The 20104-nt window shown below is 42.2% G+C and overlaps 1 protein-coding gene across 1 annotated transcript; it reads left to right on the top strand.

Moving 5' to 3' along the window:
• Positions 1-364: 364 nt before the first annotated feature.
• Positions 365-7783, top strand: hmx2 (H6 family homeobox 2). The gene is made up of 2 exons (XM_044372568.1): positions 365-6049; positions 6756-7783. Exons 1-2 carry the CDS (start codon positions 5776-5778, stop codon positions 7301-7303), a joined length of 822 nt encoding a protein of 273 aa, XP_044228503.1. The 5' UTR covers positions 365-5775; the 3' UTR covers positions 7304-7783.
• The last annotated feature ends 12321 nt before the right edge of the window (positions 7784-20104 follow it).

Here is a 20104-nt window from a genome sequence, read left to right as displayed (position 1 = left end):
ATACAACAAATTCATCTTTAATCTGATATAGAAGAAAAAATACGCACAAACACACACACACACACACACACACACACACACACACACACTTGGAGGTTGGGCAGGTGGGTTTCTGTAATCATCTTACTGTTATGCACTTTAAAAACGTTATTTTACATAAAAAGTGGCTCGGTCAATTAGATGCGTAATTGCCACCATCTTGCCAAAATTATCAGTAATGTATTCAGAGGAGGACATTACTCCCTGAATATGAGCTGCTGTCTTTTAACATTTTTCCTCTCTCTCTCTCTCTCTCTCCCCCCCTCTCTCTCTCTGTCTCTCTCTCTCCCTCCCTCTCTCTCTCTCGCTCTCTCTCTTTCTCTCTCACTCTCTCTCTCTCTCTCTGTGTGTGTGTGTGTGTGTGTGTGTGTTGTATGTTCAGTAGAGAGATGGAAAGATCTATGGCAAATATTTCCACCTCCAATTTGTTTGGTGTTGCAACAAGCTCTCAGTTTGACAGCTTTATCTTTATTTAAATTCCGTATTTTAAGCACATTTTAAAATATGTCTTAATCCAATTAAATTGCTATTAGATGGAAAAAAAAAACACCGTATCCTTACTCCACAGTAAAAGCCTACATTAACGGCTTATCTTCAGAAATTGTAAAACAAACAAACAAGAAAAAAAAAAAGTGTAAAATTTGAAACTCGAGATAAATGATTAAAGTGGTACTTTGTAACACATACGATCCTACAAGTGTCACTGGACACCTGATGCGACTGTCTCATTGGAGACATGTCTAGGTGTGTATGTAATTTAAGTAAATAATACGTTCAAAGTCAGAAACGAATAAAAATAAGACAATGCTGCCGGTGTTTATACACATTATCCTGCTTCAGCATTTTTTCTTCAACAAGGAAACAACCTCTGAGCGAATATGATGGATTTTAATTGCCTCCCACTTTGATTCAAGATACTGCGTGATTTGAAAAGATCGATGGAAATGAATGAAATTGCGTTAAAAAATATTACAGGCTACCCCATCCCGATCTTAATATTAAGAAAAAAAAGTTTCAGAATCACATTTAGATTTTCAAAATAATAGCAGGATCCAGTTAAAGCATGACATTTTTACAATCATTATATGCACTGTTACTGTATATACTGTTTTTTGTTTGTTTGTTTGTTTTGTTTTGTTCAACCAGAACTGGGTAAATTGTCATAAAGTTATAAGGGAGCAATGCAGATCCAAGTGGAGGAGGCTGAACACTCAGCCTCTGTTGAACTGGGCGCAGCTATAAAAAGCAATAATCAGCAATAATGTAATAATTATTTTTGACAATTTCTCTATTAGCAATGAATTGCTCAATGATGAAATAATAAATAATAATCATAAGATATAATATTTTATTTAAACAACGGTTTAAACGTTTCTTTACGCTTGATTATCATCCACCTGCAGACTGTAAACAGGTGACGGTGTCCAGGTGGAGACTTGTAGACATCTGCAGAGAATCTATACAACCTGTCTCTGCATGCTTCCTTTAATTAAAACACCAACACTCGACAAAGCCTGATTCAGTAGTGCGCTCAGAGCGTGTTTGACACGCAGGGCAGTTTTAAGAGACTCTGTAGGTTCAGTCTACTTGCAGGATACAGCAAATACATAATATCGCACCTGGATCGTCCAAGCATTCAAATTATTACTACCATAAAGAAATTTGCTGCCATTTTAAACGAGCTTGTGGGTGAAATCAACGTGTATTTCTCAGTCAGAACCTAAAAGGCCATTTTCTGTTTTCATCTGTGGGCTAATACAGTTATTGGAAATGAATCAGTCAGCTATAAACTCCATATGATGACCTCATCAAGAGACAAAGGGTTCATTCAAAATATCGTCAGATCACCCAAGTATTGACGTGTACCTACCATGCACACTCAACACGGCCCCATTACTGCAAATTAATAGATTAGTATGGCATTATTCCTCTGGCACATATCGATCTGTAAACGTCTGCAGCACATTGCGTCAAGTAAGAGCAACGTTCACAGGCCGCTTCGGCTCAGCTTATGACCTTGATTTGCGCGCATAAATTGAAAAAATTACCACTCGATAATTTCCATTTGTGCGACATCTTTATGTAAAGGAGAATAGGGAGCGGGGCCAAAATCAGATAAAGTAGCCTACATTTGTAGGAACGGGGGCAAACGGACGTGACCGGGGACAGCGCTCAGTGTATTACATTAAAATGGAGAGCTGAATGGGTAATTTTCTGCCATATCAATGGTTTTAGTGCCAGTTTGGAAACACACAAGTGGCCCCGACCACCTTGCGTAACGCTAGCCTCTTTTCTGCAGCCACTGGCATCTGCTTACATGTGTGCAGGACAATTAAAGAATGTTATAGCGCGACTTAAAGGCTGCATTAAAGATTAACGCATTTATTTACAGCATCAAAGGGGGATTCTGTTATGAACCATTTCTGACAGTGGTTCATGAAATGAGGTTCAGATCCCCAACTGAGGTCCTTGAGAGGTTGGCAGAGGATCCCCTGCCAAGACAGAAACCATGTGATTCCAGTGATATTTCAATTGAAGCAGTAAGATATGAGTTTAAAATATATTTTTTTACACCATCACATATGAATAATTTAAGAAATCATGTCAAACAACAAGCATCCTCCTTTGGCTCCTTCGGGCAAAAACGTGCCAAAAAGTGAACGTGTGTGAAGAAAAGCTGCAGATCAAACACACTTTTTCACGTTGGCTCTGTGCGTGAGCAAATGGATCCTGATACAGGCCTTGGTAGAAATCATTAGTATAGTTTCATAATCAGAGGCCAAACAGAAGTGGTGTGAGCACCTCGTGCACCTGCTGTGACGCGTCAAGGCTCGTGTGTTTGAACAACTCTTTTTGACACTTCTCGGAGAGGAAATCTTGTTTTAAACCCGTATCATTTGCTTTCCTGATTGAATGCGAGCATCAGATTTTCATCAAAGTTCTATTAAGTGAAACATAGGTTGCGGGGCACCGTCTGATTGGAACAGTTTAAATTTTAATTGTGTTTTTAATTTGACATATAGTTGCTGTGAAGAATGACACTGAAACGCCGAGGGGCGGTCGATTTTCTTAATTTCTCCCCGAGGAATTGATGAGTCTATCAGGGCAGTAGATTGGAAAGCCATTAAAACTCAATGGTTAGGTTGTTAATTGGAACTTGATGGATAGGAGCCCTTGGATAGGCTGTACTGATCCAATCTTCCTGACTTTGTGTTTTCCAATAAATTACCCAGTTCATTTCCACACTCAGATTACATAAATTGTACACCTCCAGGGCTCAGGCGCTCTGCTTGCGTTTACAACTCTCTCTCTCTCTCTCTCTCTCTCTCTCTCTCTCTCTCTCTCTCTCTCTCCCTCTCCCTCACACTCACACGCGCACACACACATGCGCGCGCAAGGACGCACACAAACCGCCTCCTGAAAAAAGAGCAGGCCCCGCTTTCTTGAATGAAAATCGAAACATAATCAACGTTTATACTTAGAAAATTTATTGATATCATTTTCTCTGGTAATTTCCTTATTCTAGAGTTGGACACGCCATATATCATAATACACACGTGTAAAGGGTCTTTGTTTAATATTTATCGAAGCTTGATTCCCAGATCAAAGCGCCTCATAACTTCATCTGTCTCTCTCAGACCTTTCTCTCCTGGTAAAGATCTTGTTCTGTTATTGCGGTAGGGCGGCCATACACCACCTATCATTGTGATAGAGCACGAACTTAGGGCCGCTGCTCGCTGTTTGGGCCTCGCCGTGCAGGCCTCGGTGAAAACATGGGGGTCGAGGATGAACATTTCCATACTAATAGAGGCAACTACACACTGCCTGCTCGGCCTGTGCGACCGGGCCCATAAAACGCTAACTCTGACATAAAAAAAAAAAACACAACGTGTAGCCTACAACAATCCATTCTCTGGAGCACAATAGCAGCCTGCTATGTCCACTATCTCTATGATGAACTAATCTCACTTTGCAAAAGTCGTCTGAAAGTGATGAAAGCGGCTGCACTGACAAAGGTCTTTGTTTGAAAAGAGCGGCATATAAAATAAACCCATTTAACTGTCATTGCAGATTTCACGCCTTATGTGTAACCACCATAAATCCAGCATCCACCCTGATTGTCCTCATATATTTGCCCCCCCACCCCACCCCCCTTTCCTCTCAGTAAAGCCTCCCCTGCGTAAGCGTTTTGTTAAGATCGTTTAGCAGCTGCTGGCCTCGCTGCCAGTTGACGATATTTACGCGTGGATCCAGATGCTTCAGTCTGGCTGCTATGATGATGATGATGATGATGATGATGACGACAGAATCTGCTGTCAGCATCATTATCATCATCACCACCAGCACCAGCACCGTCCACAGTCGTCGTCTTCTTCTCCCCTTTTTTCCCCATCCTCTCTTAATACCAAATGCCGGTTGTGTAGCTACCGGGAAGGGGCGCTGACATGATGATTAAAGCTGACCATTTGTAATGTGTCTGGGGCTCCCTTACAAAGCAGTAAAAGAGGGATAATGTGCCTCGAACCGCCAGCTCAAGCCCCGCAGCTGTCCCGCAGCCAGACACAACCACAGAGAGAGAGAGGGAGAGAGAGAGAGAGAGAGAGACACACACACTGAGTATGGGTGGTGAAGTTGGGAGGAGGGCGGTGGTGGGAAGCGCGCCCCCCTCTTCTCTCAAACACACACACGCGTGCGCCTCAGCCCCCACCCCCCCACCACCACCACCACCTCCAATCAATTAGTCAATCAATTAGCCGGCCTCCACTCCACGCGCGGTCATCACGAGGCAGATTAGCTCAGTAATGATCAAATTAATTCTTAATCGCAGATAATGGACGCGGAATGAGTTTATTATTTTCAGGAAAAATGAGTTAGGCCTCTGTATTAGTTCCAAAGCTGTATGCGTTTTACCGTCACCCGGACAATTTAGCATGCATAGGATAATAGAAAAAGCCGACATGACAGTTCTTGCATGAGGTCATGCTCAGTTGAGTGAACCTTTCTTTGGTTGTTAAGGTAAGATAATAGACATGTTATTTTCACGAGTCACACCAGACTTTTAAAAAGATATCAGCGTGGCACATTTAAGCCACAAAAATGATTTTCAAGACTGATAAATGTTATGTTTTAGCATAATTATTCCTTTTCATAACCATATTAGTCCGTAATAGTGTTGAGTAATGGACATTGGCCCTCTTGTTTAATTTGAAATACTTTACACAACCTATATTGCATTTTTTATGGAATCTGTGCAGTAAAAAATAAAATAAAAAGTAGCCTAAAGGTTTCTTCTGGCGTGTTTTGACAGGTTGTAATAATTTAAATGTTGTAAGCACAACTGAATGCAGGAATGAGCTCTGCTGCTCTTCTTCGGCTCTGTCGCTCTCATCCCATCACAAAACGTTGACAGGAGTTTGAAATTTCCGGGCTTATGTCGGAGTCTGGGATTGGCCCAGGAGGAGCTTACCTACATGCAAATTAGGCAACGCAGCCTTGCTGCCTCTGATCCAGAGCGTGAGGAGGAGGACCAGGAATACACTCATGTTCCCCGAGCTCTAGAAAAAACACCTCCAACTCCTCCAATGTAAAACTCCACAATTAAACAGGCTAGGGGGAAAAAGGAGGACAAAAGACGCGTTCGTATTTTTTTTTACGCACCAATCGTGTAGAAACCAATAACGGAATACAAGGGACAGACAGATTCAGTCAATACTTCAATACTGGTATGAAGCGAGAATGAGTAGCGCAGAAGACAGCGGGAGCAAGTGCTCGTCGGGCCCGATTTCCAGCTTTACCATCCAGTCGATTTTAGGCACGCCGTCCGATGCGCCGCGCTCCGGGACCAAGGAGCTCTCCAAGGGAGCGCCGCCGGCGCCGCGGAGGCGCTCCCTGTCTGTGTCCTCAGAGGAGGAGTGCAGCGGCGGGGAGGACTCAGCAGACTGCTTCTGCTCCGACACGGGTCACAGCGAGCCATGCACCCAGCACCAAGCCCATAACTTCTCATGTTTAGGTGAGGGATATTTTATTATTACTATTATTATTGTTATTATTATTGTTATTATAATTATTATGCTATTATAATTATTTTACAGAAAAGTGAATGATATCTAGTGGTACAAAATAATAATTAAAATTTAATACTTTACCTTTTCATTACCACACTTCTTATTGATTTATTTACTGTCTAAGATGGCCTGAAAGTAAATAAAAATAACCAGGCCTGTCGTTTTATGTTTTTGTTTGCACTTCAGCTCACATATCATTAGCTTGTGTTTGTGACTGTCACACTCACATGCAGCCCCTCCACCTCCACTTGTTTGCCATGTGTAGGCTATCACCGCTGCAGCAGCGGAAGAGTGGAGGGTCAAATAATTAGCCCTCTGTCTTTCTCTCTCATTTCAAATTTAATTGAGCCTGCTAATTGATGAAACATGTTTCCAAAATGGCTGCACTACACGTCGTCAATTGAGCGTTAAATAGAGCGGGATTTAATTAATAGTTTACTGTACACCGAGTATACTCGTACTGGATTGTTTATTTAAAAAGTCACCGGCTTTCAGAAAGTCAGAGTTCACACTCGACGGACTCTCAAACCGAGTAGCTTATGTTAAAAAAAAGTAAAATGATTTTTTTCCTGTCGCTTAGTTTAAAAAGCATGCTTTAAACATATGTGGCTTATGATTTTCATCATCTCCTACTCTCCTGCTGGCATGCAGGTCCCGCTAAAGGACTTCTGTCTGGAAATGACGGGCTCGCTCGGCGGCCGCACCTGCCGCAGCCTCTGCTGCAGGATTACAAGGAGGAGCAGGAGAGACCGTGCCATCAAATGTCACCTCTGTCGGAGGAGAGACAGACAGACGGTGCGGACAAGCAGGGCAACTCGGCCAAGAAGAAGACGCGCACGGTTTTCTCCCGGAGTCAGGTGTACCAACTGGAGTCCACCTTCGACATGAAGCGGTACCTGAGCAGCTCGGAGCGGGCCTGCTTAGCCTCCAGCCTGCAGCTGACGGAGACTCAGGTCAAGACGTGGTTTCAGAACAGGAGGAACAAATGGAAACGGCAGCTCTCAGCTGAACTGGAGGCGGCCAACATGGCCCACGCCTCCGCACAGACACTAGTGGGGATGCCGCTGGTTTTCAGAGATAACTCCTTACTGCGTGTTCCGGTTCCCCGGTCTATCGCCTTTCCGACGCCCCTGTACTACCCGGGGAGCAACCTGCCAGCGCTACCTTTATACAACCTGTATAACAAGATTGAGTACTGATTGACTCTACAGTATGTTCACCACTGCAGTCCACGTAAAAACATATTACAAAACAATACATTCCTATAAGTGTCTCGACATAACCCCTGTATATTGATTGTATCACTTTATTTGTTGAGGAAATTCTTATTATGCAGCAACTGTACGTCTCACAAGAAAGCAATCAAGCTTCCCTATATGTATAAAATACACCATGTGTATAATTAATTATAATAATTTTGTACTTTTTATTTTATTTTTGTTCTCTTCCTCATTACTGATAAAATATTGGAGTTTAGCCTTCATATCACAAGAAATGCGTTTACACTGTTTTTTTTTTTTTTAAATCCATAATTGGTTTGTCAGATATTTTGCAAAGCATCAGTCATTTTATTTCACCTGACATGAACCCTAATGCTGACAGGAAAAACATCATTGTTTCTATTCTGTAATTTAGACCTTCAAGAATAACCTTCTCATTCAATAAATTTTCTATTTCAGTGAAAATTGGGTTTGCTTGGTTTTATTTCATGCACTTTTTTGTGTACTTATATATATAAAAAAATAACTATTGATATAGTTAATTTTTTTGTTAACACAAAATGTGCAAACACTTATGGCAGTTGTAAACAAGGCTAACATTACTTGACACTGAAGAGCAAACAAACAGTACACAAATTAATTATATTACAAACATGGGACATAATTCAAGTGTAATAGTCCAGTGTGATTATCTCGATGTGTTAATAGCTAATCATGAAGTCAGAAATGAAAGGTGTTTTTTTGTTTGTTTGTTTGTTTTTTTTAAAAAAAGGTTTTATTAGAGGTGTTTAAAACTAAGTATATCTGTGATTTAACTGTGGAAAAAACATGGAAGACACTGATGTAAATTAACTTAATTAACCTTGCTGTTGGCTCACATATACATCTCATTATTACATTAAATAATATTATATGGTTCTTGACAGGTGGATTTTAATTGCAGCTTGAATTTGTGGAGGGAAAAGGCTGCATTTGTAAGGATGCAATGCAGTCTTCTTTCTGCATGACTCATACTGTAGCTTCCATATTTGTTTGTTCCTATGCACACTAGCATACAAGCAGAACAAAATACCACAGTGTTTCTAAAATTGCAGATGTTTTCATTATTCAAAGAGTTTTAAGGCACGCTTTCAGGTACATTTTTAATTCATAAACACTGCTAGTAGCCGCAGCGCTCTGCTGTAAATCAAAAGGTGGATGACCTGAGTTGCTGTCTTATAAAGGTAATGCAGAGGTAACTATAGAAGCAGGTAAAACACATTCCAGGGTGGAAAAGAGACGCACACCATCACAAGCCAATCATGCCTCTGGGCGGGATTTTCTCTCATTTGAAGTCTGCGTCTTATGGCTCTCAAGCATCAGGCCTTGTAAGGGGAAACCTTATAATAAAGAGGCATATTGTCAAAATTCAAGATTCTTGTCGTCATTGATCGAAGCTTTTTTCCGTTTGTGAAAAAAGAGAAAAGAGCAGCAGTATGTCTTGTTAATTCAATTTAGATTTTCAAATGATCCGGTGTACCGACACGTTGTCAAAGTTCAATTTATTAATTCAATACATGCAAATATCAAACACAAGGCTGAATAGAGGCTGCACACACACACACACACACACACACTCAAACACACATACACTCACACACACACAAATGTCCCGTGGTTGATGGGGAGCGATAAAACCATGTCATTTGCCAGCTTTTCTTGGGTGTCACATCATGTACAGTACAAGGGACCCCCCTCCCACCCCCCCCACCCATCCTCTCTACCCATCCCACCAATCTCTCAGTGTGTGCTAATGGCTGCATTACCTAGCAGAATCAGGACTAGCTAGGCTCTGCTGCCCTGCAGATTATGCCTGACCCAATTTCTGCAACAGCCGCCCTGTGTTTCTGGGAAAATGGATAGCGTTAGTTAGACAACAGCGGTGATTTATGGGTAACTCCAGCACCAGCGAAGAGGTGAGATGCAGGAGGATGAATTTGTGACAGATAGGAGAGGGAGAGAAAAGAGAGGAAGAGGGAGAGAGGGATGGGGGACCGTAACGCTTATGAAAAGGAGCAATAGCTTTGGTTGAATGAAGCTGTTTATTAGTTTCCAAGTGGTCATTATGTCATCAGGTGTGACGGCAATGTGCCGCTCTTTTGGATGGATGTTTGCACCCCACTGACTTGTAGGGAAATCTGCATGACCTGTCACCTGAGGTTGTTTGATTTACAAGACAGGCAGAGAGAGAGATGTGTGGAGATGCAGCGACGAGCACGGGAGAGAATAGGAGCCAGAGAGAGAAAGTGAAAGAGGGGAATAGGTGGGGGCGGAGGAGGGGTTTGATGTAACTATGTATCACTGCAATGGCAGGTGTGAATTACAAATTTTAATAGCAGGGCAATGAAAATGATTTGAAGTGGTTTAAACTGCAAAGAGACAGCGACTGGCATGGTGATGAAGATTTGTTGAGATGATGTGTTGTGCCTTAGGATTCATCAAACCTGCCTGGTAAGGTGAAAAGCAAGTGTAATTCACTCTGTGGTATAATTTATGATGGGAGTAATGGAAACTGTGGGCTACACACAGTGTGGAGAGGGAGAGGCAAAGACAGAGAGCACTCGGCAAATTGATTCTCAGAATAGTTTTTAGAGCATATTTACAGGATCATAATGAATTATACTAAAACCTCCGGATATCGCCTCTTTTACATCTTGAGATAAAACGATGTAGATCAAAACTAACTTAATAGAGACCCCATTAAATTTAAACAGACTGCAACAACATTATCTATCACTTACTTTTGGGTTATTTATAATGTTCCCTTCCAATATTTGAAAAACTCTTTTTCTTTTTTTTACATATTCCATCCAGGGCTTTTCAACTATCTCTTAACATATTTACTGCCATTTGATTTAAAGAGGGTATGTGTGGCTTCATATTAGAGTTGGAAGGTTATGAAGTATAGCGCCACGAGCAGATGCAGAGCCTCGGGTCTGCCCCAAGACAAGAGTTTTAAAAGCGATCGCAATGCATTAAGCCAGACAACTCTCAAGACCTGTTTGCTCCCTAAATGAATTTGAGGGGAGTGTAACAAGGTTTTTGAGGCAGGCCCTGTCATCCGCTGGCTTTAACCAGCTTCTGTATTTATGGGTTAATGGTTAAAAAGGAGAGCTTGGACCAGAAGTGATTTTTCATGATTCTGTTTTATATCAACTGGAAATGAAGGAGCTGAAGGGAAATTGTGTTTGTCCCCCCTCCACCCCCCATTCCCCAGTCACCACCCCTTCTCCTTAACAGGAGAGGAATATGCTACCAGGCACACTGAGATGGCAAATATATAGACAAAGTATATTAAGTAAAATATGGTAAAACCATTGCTTTTGTTGTTTTTGGGGAAATGATTTAAAGTACCTCCAACAATCCTATGCAAATGGAATAAATATGTATATAAATACATTTGGTACAATCTAAAACAAAGAATGGGTCTGAGAACTTTTTTAGTCTTAAAATCCATTTATTTCAACTCATGATATTGTAACTGACAGTATCAACATGACTATATATTTTAAAACTCAAACTCAAGCACAAACAGATCTGTTATTTGAACTACAATGAAAGCTTTTCCATCTCCAAGTTATACTCCCCAAGATCAATATTCAACCAAAAATCTGGATTAGGGCTTTAATGGCAAAATCATAATTGTTAAATAATAATAATAAATAATAAATTTAATTCATACCATAGTTTTCATTCATAGTGAAACTCAAAGTGCTATGGTATTAATAGCATAGAACACACAACATAAAGAAAATATTAATGAGAGTTAAGATGAAAAAGCCTTCCTGAATAGAAAGGTTTGCCTTTTTTAAAAGAGTCTAGGGTCTGTGCTGCCCTCAGATGGCTAGGAAGGCTGTTCCTCAAGCAGCAGAGCAGAAAGCTCTATCCCCCCATGGTGCGGAGCTTGGTACTTAGTACACAGAGTAGCAAGCTGCTGGCAGATCTGAGGGTGCAGGTGGAGGTTTGTGGTAAGATCAGTTCCTGTAGGTAGGGAGGCACATGTCCGTTGATGGATTTGTATGTGAGTAGCAGGAGTTTGTAGTCAATCCTGAATGAGACAGGGAGGCGGTGCAATAAAAACAGAATTGGTATGTTCATGTTTTCACACTCTCATCAGGATCCTGGCAGTGCTGTTCTGAATGTACTGGAGCTTCTGGATGCTCCTGCCAGGGATTCCTGTGAAGAGCACATTGTAGTAGTCCAGTCTTGAGGAGATAAAGGTGTGGACAAGTTTCTCTGCATCTGAGAGGGTTAGAGAGGAGCAGACTTTAGAAATGACTATGAGATGGTAGAAAGTGGTTTTGCACAGATGGCTTATATGGTCATCAAAAGTCAGCTGAGGATCGAACCTAACAGCCAGATTAGTGACTTAGGAGGAAAGTGGGATGTACTGCCCATCAAAGTAAGATGAGGTATGGGGAATGACTGAATCTGGTGTGGAGTGCCAACAAGGAGATCTTCAGTTTTGCTGCTGTTTAACTGGAGGAAATTTGTGCTCATCCAGTCCTTTATCTCCTTAAGACAGGTGCTGAGGCGTGACATGTCTGCAGAAGGGCTTGGGGCAGTTTCAATATACAGCTGGGTATTATCAGCGTAGCAATGAAAAGACATCCCATGTCTGCTGATGACACGTCCAAGGGGGAGCATGTAGAGTAAACAGGATGGGGCTGAGAACCGATCCTTGCGGAACACCACAGGTGACAGGGAGTGATCTAGATCTGCATCCTCCTGAGACATATATAACTGCATACCTCTTAAGAGCAGAGTCTGACAGTCCAATGGTAGTGTGGAGGTGCTGTAAGAGGATTGTGTGATCCACAGTGTCAGATGCAGCGCTCAGGTCAAGGAGAATCAGGAGAGGAGGGGACCCCGCATCAGCTGTGTCAGAGCTGTTTCAGTGCTGTGTGCTGAACGAACACCTGATTGAAGTTTTTTTAAAATGACAGGAGGAGGCAGAGAGGAAGAACTGGACATCAGAGAGTGGACGTTGTTGACCTTGGCTCTGAAAAACTCAATAAAGCTGTTACACTGCTCTTCTTTAGCCTCAATTGGGGAAGATGATTATGGCTTCAGGAGATGATTTATGGCGGAAAAAAGATGCTTTGGGTTGCCAGGATTGTTATTAATTAGGTTGAAGAAGAACTGTGACTGAGCATCTTTAAGAGACTTTGAGTAAGTCCTTTGATGTTCATGGAGGGCCAGTTTATGGACAGTGAGCCAGAGTGTCTGAAGCGTCATTCCAGAACATGTCCAGCTGTTTTTATTTTCCGCAGGTCATGAGTGAACCAGAGAGCAGAGCGTGAAAAATTGACCTCATGCATCTTGACAGGGGCGTGAAGATTAGAGTCGCTGCTCAGAGATGTATTGTAGAGTTCCACCAGTTCATCCACTGATGCAGAAGCTGGGCAGGCCATGTACTGGAGGTCCATAATCATAATGGCTGGGTCAATGCTTTTCCAGTTCTGAAAAAGCATTTGACGCTTAGTTTAGTAGGGGGTGATGGGAATGTCAAATCCATTGAGACCACCCTGTGATCGGACACACCCAGATCATAGAACTGTAGGTTATTGATGGGGGCAGTGTGTGCCCCCTGGTGTGAGCAGGGACATCAACATGCTGCCTCGGGCCAAGACACTCAATCTGACTCAGGAACTCCACTGCAAAATGACAAGAGGGGTTGTTGACATGTATATTCATATCACCAGCAATGACAATGTCAGTTGACATGGAGCAGAGTGAGGTGAGGAGGTCATGTAGCTTAGTGAGGAAAGATGAGTTTGTTTTGGGGGGGCAGTAGATGAGAAGCATCGTCATGGAGTATGGAGGTTTACATTTTAGAGCAAGGCATTCAATAGAAGAAAGATCAGGCATTGGCAGAGGAGACAGTTTCAGCTCAGCCCGGTGTATGATTGCTAAACCACCACCACGGCCAGAGCTGTGGCCTTTTTCCATGTAACAATAGCCAGGAGAGCAGGCCTCATTAAGCACAGAATAGTCCCCTGGTTCATGCCAGGTTTCAGTCAGGCACATGAAATCAAGCCCCTTGGCCAAGATGTGGTTGTGTATGAGGAGGGATTTATTGGTGAGAGATAGTGTATTAAATAGTTCCGTGGTGGCAGGAGACAAAGCTGAGGATGGAAGTCTGTGCTCCGTAGTACACTGTGATCCACTCCATATTTTGCATCTCGCCTGGTATAGGGTAGTCTGGCGATGTTTCCAATGATGACGCCCAAGTTTGTTTTGCTTCTGCAATTCCACATTGAAACCACGGCGTGAGCCTCTATAGATGTAACGAGGTCTGTTTCTTAAAATCCCAAACTCTTGGCAGCGATTTCCTGAACTGCCTGATTTGAAGTGCCATTCTCTGTCCAATATGCATCAAACTATTATAGGCTACAGTACGTGAAGAGAACTCAGCTATTACTCTAGAGATAAGTCCATTAGCATTACCTTTGACACAATAATGGATGTGAGATACAATTTTCTGCTCTCCATTTTGTATTTGTAAGGATAATAGGGGGATTATCTTGAAGGCCTTATGCTACACACTCAAGAGTGAGACCACACTGAGGACAGAGAGCCCTGCAACAGTTGTTTTCACATCCTCCCCTCTCTCCTTCAACCCTTCCCTCTCCTCCAAGACCCTCTCAGAAAGAGGCAGGCAAGATAAAGCATGTCATTATTCTATTAAAGACCTACAATTTTTGTAATGGGACTTGCAGCGGTCGGCAGAAGTGCAGGCAGCTTCTTCAATATCCTGGACATTATTTGCTCGTTTAGTTAAATGATGTTTCTAATTCCCTCATAATTACTTGTAATGAGGCTGTCTCCCTCGTTTTGATGGGACTACATCTTAATACAGCATGGCATTCTTTTTTAGGGATAATTACCTCTCATGAGGCCGAGGAGCAAGGCTGGGGTTTGTTGTGCGCTGCACACGTGGCAAATTGGCTTGTTTCCTGCCATCTTGTCTTCCTGCAAATTGGTAAATTAAGTTTCTCGGCTGGAGCATTAGAACGGTTAAGTTTGCTTTCTCGGCTCCTTCAAATGATTGGCTTCACTGACAGAGAGATGTCTGTATATTCTGTGTTTTGTCTCACTAGTGTTGCAGACTGTTTATTTACAGAGTATACAGCAAATGTTAAAACGGTTGAAGGTCAGAGCATTAAAAAATTGTCCACAGTTTTGAAATGACTGGTACGTGCAACATACAGATAAATACAATGACTATTTAATATTAAAGCATTTATATTATATATTCTTGTGATTTTACATGGTTCATTAAAGTTTTTTAAAGACAGAAGTTTAAAATCAGAGAGATAAAACTGTAGGGACAAAACCTTAAAAAGTCTAATTGTTAAAAACCATGAATACTGGATCATACAGTACAAACAAGGTTAATTTATCGTAGTGCATACAGACATCAACAGTGTCATAAAATACACCTGGAAATGTCACTGTGCCAACAAAACCAGTAGAGCAGCTCCCTAATTTTCATCTTGATAATATCATCAAAGGAGCACTGTAAACCATTTATTATCTTAGGGATTACATAAATGAATAAATTAATTTAAAAAATAACATGTATGAACTCTCTCTCACAGTGGATTTTCCCTTTGCCTGTTTCCCCTCCACCGGCAGACCTGTCTGTTCCCCCCTGAAATGATCCAGCTGCCGTATTCCAACCGCAGCCGTCGCAGGGTTGGCTGAGGGGTTTTTATTTCTAAGTGCTGATGTGTCGCAGACAGTTTGGCTCTACAAGGGCCTGTTATACGCCGATTAAAGAGAGGGAAGGAGTGCTCCCGCAGGGCGGCCTTGTACATTTACCCTGACCACAAAAAGGTCTAACGTTTACGCCCCGGTGCTGACATGACCTTCAAACAAGGTCCCTCTGCTGCCTGGGTGGATACTGGAACTGTCTAGAGGAGACCTGCAGTGAAACTAACAGACAGACAGGAAGAAATCATATCTTTTATATCAGGAATGACCTGCCTGCCATATCCTGTGAAGTTCGAAGATTTGGCTTTTATTGGGAAATACAGGAAAGGATAGTTATTTTCGCACTTACTGTATATGGCAAAATGTTGTTTTCCAAAAGCTTTTATCGGATTCACTGAATGTTGGAACATAATATAAGAATGATCTTTTCTCCATTAAAATCACCTACATTGAAAAAACTGACAAATACAAAGGGGCACTAAATAATTCAGGTCCGAATCCAGTCATCAGACGTCTATTGGTGTGACACAAACATATTGTTTTTATTTGAGTGACCACAGACAGATTCTCAAGTGATCCTCTTGTCTTTGCTGGGTCAGTGATCTGTTTGTTATGAGATTTGATATTGAGTTCTTTTTAATACGGAGAGTTGGGGTCTCTTTGTAAGGACCAAGTGGTCTCTTTCAGCTGCAGGGTGTATAGAGAGATGATCTGTCTTTTCTGTCACTTCAGCCTGAGACTGACTGCTGACCACATAGCCTGCAGTGCAGCAGCAGGGAGCACAATGAAAGCAGCACGCTATCACCTGACAGCTAATTAGGGATCACTCCCCTGGAAGGGAATACATTGTCTTTGAGGGAATGAGAGAAAGAAAGCAGGAGGTCGCTGAAATCTGTGTGAAGTGTCAGTCAAAGCCAGAAGCCACCTGCAATTTCTAAAGGCAATTCCTTGACGAGAACACTGTAACACTGTCAGCTTGCTGATATGTTTGGTTATCATTGCAGTAAATTGTTAATGTTCTGTCATTGTGGTGGCAAAAATCAAATGACCTGATATTAGACAGTTCAGATATAAACTATTTTGGTATCTCTGTCTTGTGTCCCACAAGATTGAATTAAAATAAGAACCTCATATCTCAAGATTCATAGTCCTTTTTAAATCTTCCAGTTCAGCACCACCAATTGTCTCCAATTTTGTCTGGCAATGTGTGTATGTGCAGTTAGTGTGTGTGTACATATATGCACATCTAGCAGTGTGAGTCTATGGTTTATACAGGAGACCTGGGATTTCTTTGAAAACACATTTGTAACCATTAGTTGAGTGTAAGGTTTCATGTGCAGAGTGCATCCTCTGGACTGGTGTCAGAGTTTCTGCGAGGCTCTGCGGCAGCTTCTCTTGGCCAGCTGGAGGGACAGTGCTGAGAGGAGTAGGATGGAGGTGGTTGAGGAGGAGGAGGGGGAGCACTGGAGCCTAGGCGTCCCACCAACAAAGCATCACGGCAGGCAGGGTGTAATCTGAGCCCCCCCTCTGGCCCTGGTGTGGCCTGCCACAGCGCACTCCCTCTCGGCCCCTTTTGCACCCCCAAGATGCTTTTAAAGAGATTTGGTCAGCAAGAAAACAGCTCTTCAAAAGAATAGTCGTCACATTAGAAAGTAATTAGCCCGGCCTGAGGCCAAGGATTCCCTGACCTGACTAATTCTGCACCCCTAAACAATCCGTCTTGGTGCTAGGCGGCTGGTGAGGCACGTTCTCGGTGTACAAGGGAGGAGGTATTTTGGCAGGGGAGATTCCCATGGTCCTGCAGGTGAACAAACCCTACAGAGGTCATCGGGAAAGGTTACTAGGTAATCCATCTGAGTAACGGTCTGCAGGAATATTTGTAAGATCGGGTACAGGTAATTGTTGAACCTAACTGTAGTCGAGATGTGAGGGAACCAGATGACTTATTTGTCCTGTTATAGTATGGGGGTTATTAAATACATTACTGCAATTAGTTTGTACGACTGATTCAATTAAAAATTTTATCACAGAAGTATCACTGAAAAAACAGATCAGCTCTGATCTTATATGATTGCACAAACTTTAAGATGTTGGTGATCTAAGAGCCTAACATGGATGCAGACCATCACATCTTTTTTGCAGATAAATGTAGAGAAACCATTTCACCACTTGGCCACCTGTTCTTCCACGCCTGCAGGGCCCACTGGCAGCAACCTTTCCTCTCACTATTAGACAAACTAATCTGATTGGGAAAAAGATGGAGGTGGGGAGGAGTGGGAAGGGGGACTTACAAACCACATGCTGCAGGGTGGGACCCGACACCACCAGTCCTCTTCTCCAATGCTTCTGATGGTTTAAGAGCTACTATAACCTTCAGAATTATCAGGCTGACACACATTAGGAGGCAGAGAAAAGAGAGAAAACACTCCTAAAGGAATACACAAACAACGCTGACTTTGAGAGGTTTTTAATTCCTTACTGAATTGTGAGATTGTACACATTCAAGGGAATATTCTGTTTTCATCTAAAATCGTAGTGTAACCCAAAAGCATTTGTATCTTATTACACTTATCATATGGCATATTACTCACAAATGAACCTTTTCCATGCATGATGACACTGTAGACTTCTTCAGAAAAGTGTATAAATCTATATGGGGGGAAGAGACTCACTTCAAAGCCATCAGTGTTGATGTGGTAAGACATTGGAGAGTGGAAAGGAAAACATACCCTTGTTAAACCAGCAGGACTCAGAAATGGCACAGAGCAATTGGCCAATTAGGAAGTGGTCCATCATGTCAAACTCATTTGCAAAGGGAAGGCTTAACCCTTAGGGTTGGAAGGTCGGGATCAAAGGGTGTCCCCCATGGGACCGCACAGAGATCCTTGAAGAAACGCTGATCCCAAGCTTTTGTAAAGGAATCTTCTAATTACAATAAATCTCCACTGCAAGGTAAAGACAGGAGTGTTTGGTACAGTGGCTATATGATAGCTCTTGCCCAAGGCCCTGCAGGTAGCCTATAGATGTCTGGATAGAAGACTGATAGGAGATAGTGGTTTCCACCAGGGTGGTGGCCTCTCATTTGCCCAGGTCAGAACCTCAGAGAATGATCACAGCTTTGGCGGCTCAGGCTGACCAGCACCTATGAGCCTTTATAGCCTCTGGTGTGTAACCGGGTCTTTGACCTTGCCCACAGATTAGTATCAGTATCAGTATTAGTCCTGGATTTAACGCTCCTATTCTGAGTCCTCTTTCTTTTATTGTCTTGTTTTCTCACAAAGGCATGTCACAGTTGGGTTCCTCTGAATGGAGAACACTCTTTTAATTGAGATTGGAGCCCTCTACTATGCACTTTAGTGATTGTAATTTGCCCTCTAATCTCTTTGGTCACCATGGTCACCAATACTTGATTATTTTGAAAAGATGTTTTCATTAGATGCAGTTTGGCTGCCTATCACTGGTGTGGGGTGATGGTTTTGACATTTTGACTAAATAACTAACTAATTTGTTTTCTTCGACAACCTCATCTGTATAGCAGATATATTAGCAGATATTACGTCTACTAATAATACCTGAAATCTCAAACATCGGAATATTCTGTTGGTCTCTCTGAGAGGGCATAACACGAGCAGCAAAGAGACAAGGGTTTTCAAAAGCTGCCACTTAGAAGACAACCAATAAATGTATTTCACCTGACATGGTTAAGTTGAAATTGATACCTTTGCTTAAAAAAGGGAAGATTTCCATTTAGGTGGGTAGAGTTATCATGCAGATAGGCCATTGAGCCTCTCCCTGTACACTGCTATAATGCCCTACAGAGGACAACATAAAAGCTGAGGCGAAATCAGTGGCTGTATGTCCAACCGTGTTTTTCCTCTACATATTGAATCTCGCTCGCAGAACAACCCTCTTTGTTCCTTCTTCAAGCAGGCCTGTATGATGCGCTTTGTGCTTCTCAACAGGCTCTACCGTTGGCCAGAAGGGGAGGAGAGAGGAAAAGGAGGGGAGAGTAGCAGTTTGTTCTTCCTGCAATTAGCATTCACGGTTAGCTAAGCAGAACTAATGCAGCGAATCTTTGAGTCTCACGTTACCTGTCCTCCACTGTCGAAGTACCTGCGGGCCAGATTAAACTGTAGCAAGATGACAAACCCTCTATGTATCCATTACAAGCCTTTTATTATTAGCTGTGTTATTGGTAATTCCTTTTGAATGGCTGTGACAAAAACTATGCATTGGCTCAGGCGGACTTCAAAAAAACAGGATACTGCATGGGTGTGGGTGATGTGCTAGTGATACTGTAATTTTGAAAACAAACTGAGAGTGAGAATTACTCCTCCACTGGTGTGGCATTGTTTGGCAGTACTGACGGAAGGCATAACTCCCAGCGGCATATTTTGATCTGACCTGTTTTAAGTGATGGGCTTCCCATTACAACAGTCAGTGCTGTCACATGTCAACACAAGAGGCATCGGCCTCAAACATTGCTCCCTCACTGGCTTCATCCATATTTTATGGACCTTTCCTTTGTATATATACATATTTTTTATTACGACCAAGAAAAGGTAGTCTCCAAGTGTACTGTAACCGCATTAAATATAACTATTGTGTCCGGCAGGGTCATCTCCGGTAGGTTCTTTAGCATCTAGGTCAAGACTGAATGATCTCATGACTTCCTTTTCAACTGGGACAGGATCTGTATATGGGCTCACCGTGTCACCATTATGGGATGTGGATGAAACGGCAATGATCTCATGAGTCTTAAGTGACAAGAACAATATGACCTTCTCACGCAGTTCTCGCAATGACATTTTCAGCTTGACGAATTTGGTTCTTGACTTGGATTGTGATTCTTTGTCCGCAGTTAAATACACCAATCTCTAACTGAATTAATATTTGTGAATAAGCAAAATAACACAGTAGTTTTTGTATAAACAATAGACAATCAATGTCCCAGGCTAATTCTCTTTCATATTTTCTACCTTTTACTCCTTCAGTATGTTGATTTGCTGTGTTTATCCTCAG

The sequence above is a fragment of the Thunnus albacares genome, chromosome 14 (assembly GCF_914725855.1).
Source record: "Thunnus albacares chromosome 14, fThuAlb1.1, whole genome shotgun sequence".
NCBI classification, from domain to species: Eukaryota; Metazoa; Chordata; class Actinopteri; order Scombriformes; family Scombridae; genus Thunnus; species Thunnus albacares.
Note: the sequence above shows the minus strand (reverse complement) of the source record. Positions and strands in the feature narration are given on the sequence as shown.

Bases quoted from the DNA above. Each gene is read 5' to 3' on its own strand.
- hmx2 (XM_044372568.1), top strand. From the start codon at position 5,776: ATGAGTAGCGCAGAAGACAGCGGGAGCAAGTGCTCGTCGGGCCCGATT. The intron at 6,050-6,755 runs GTGAGGGATATT...GCTGGCATGCAG, and splicing joins CCATAACTTCTCATGTTTAG to GTCCCGCTAAAGGACTTCTG.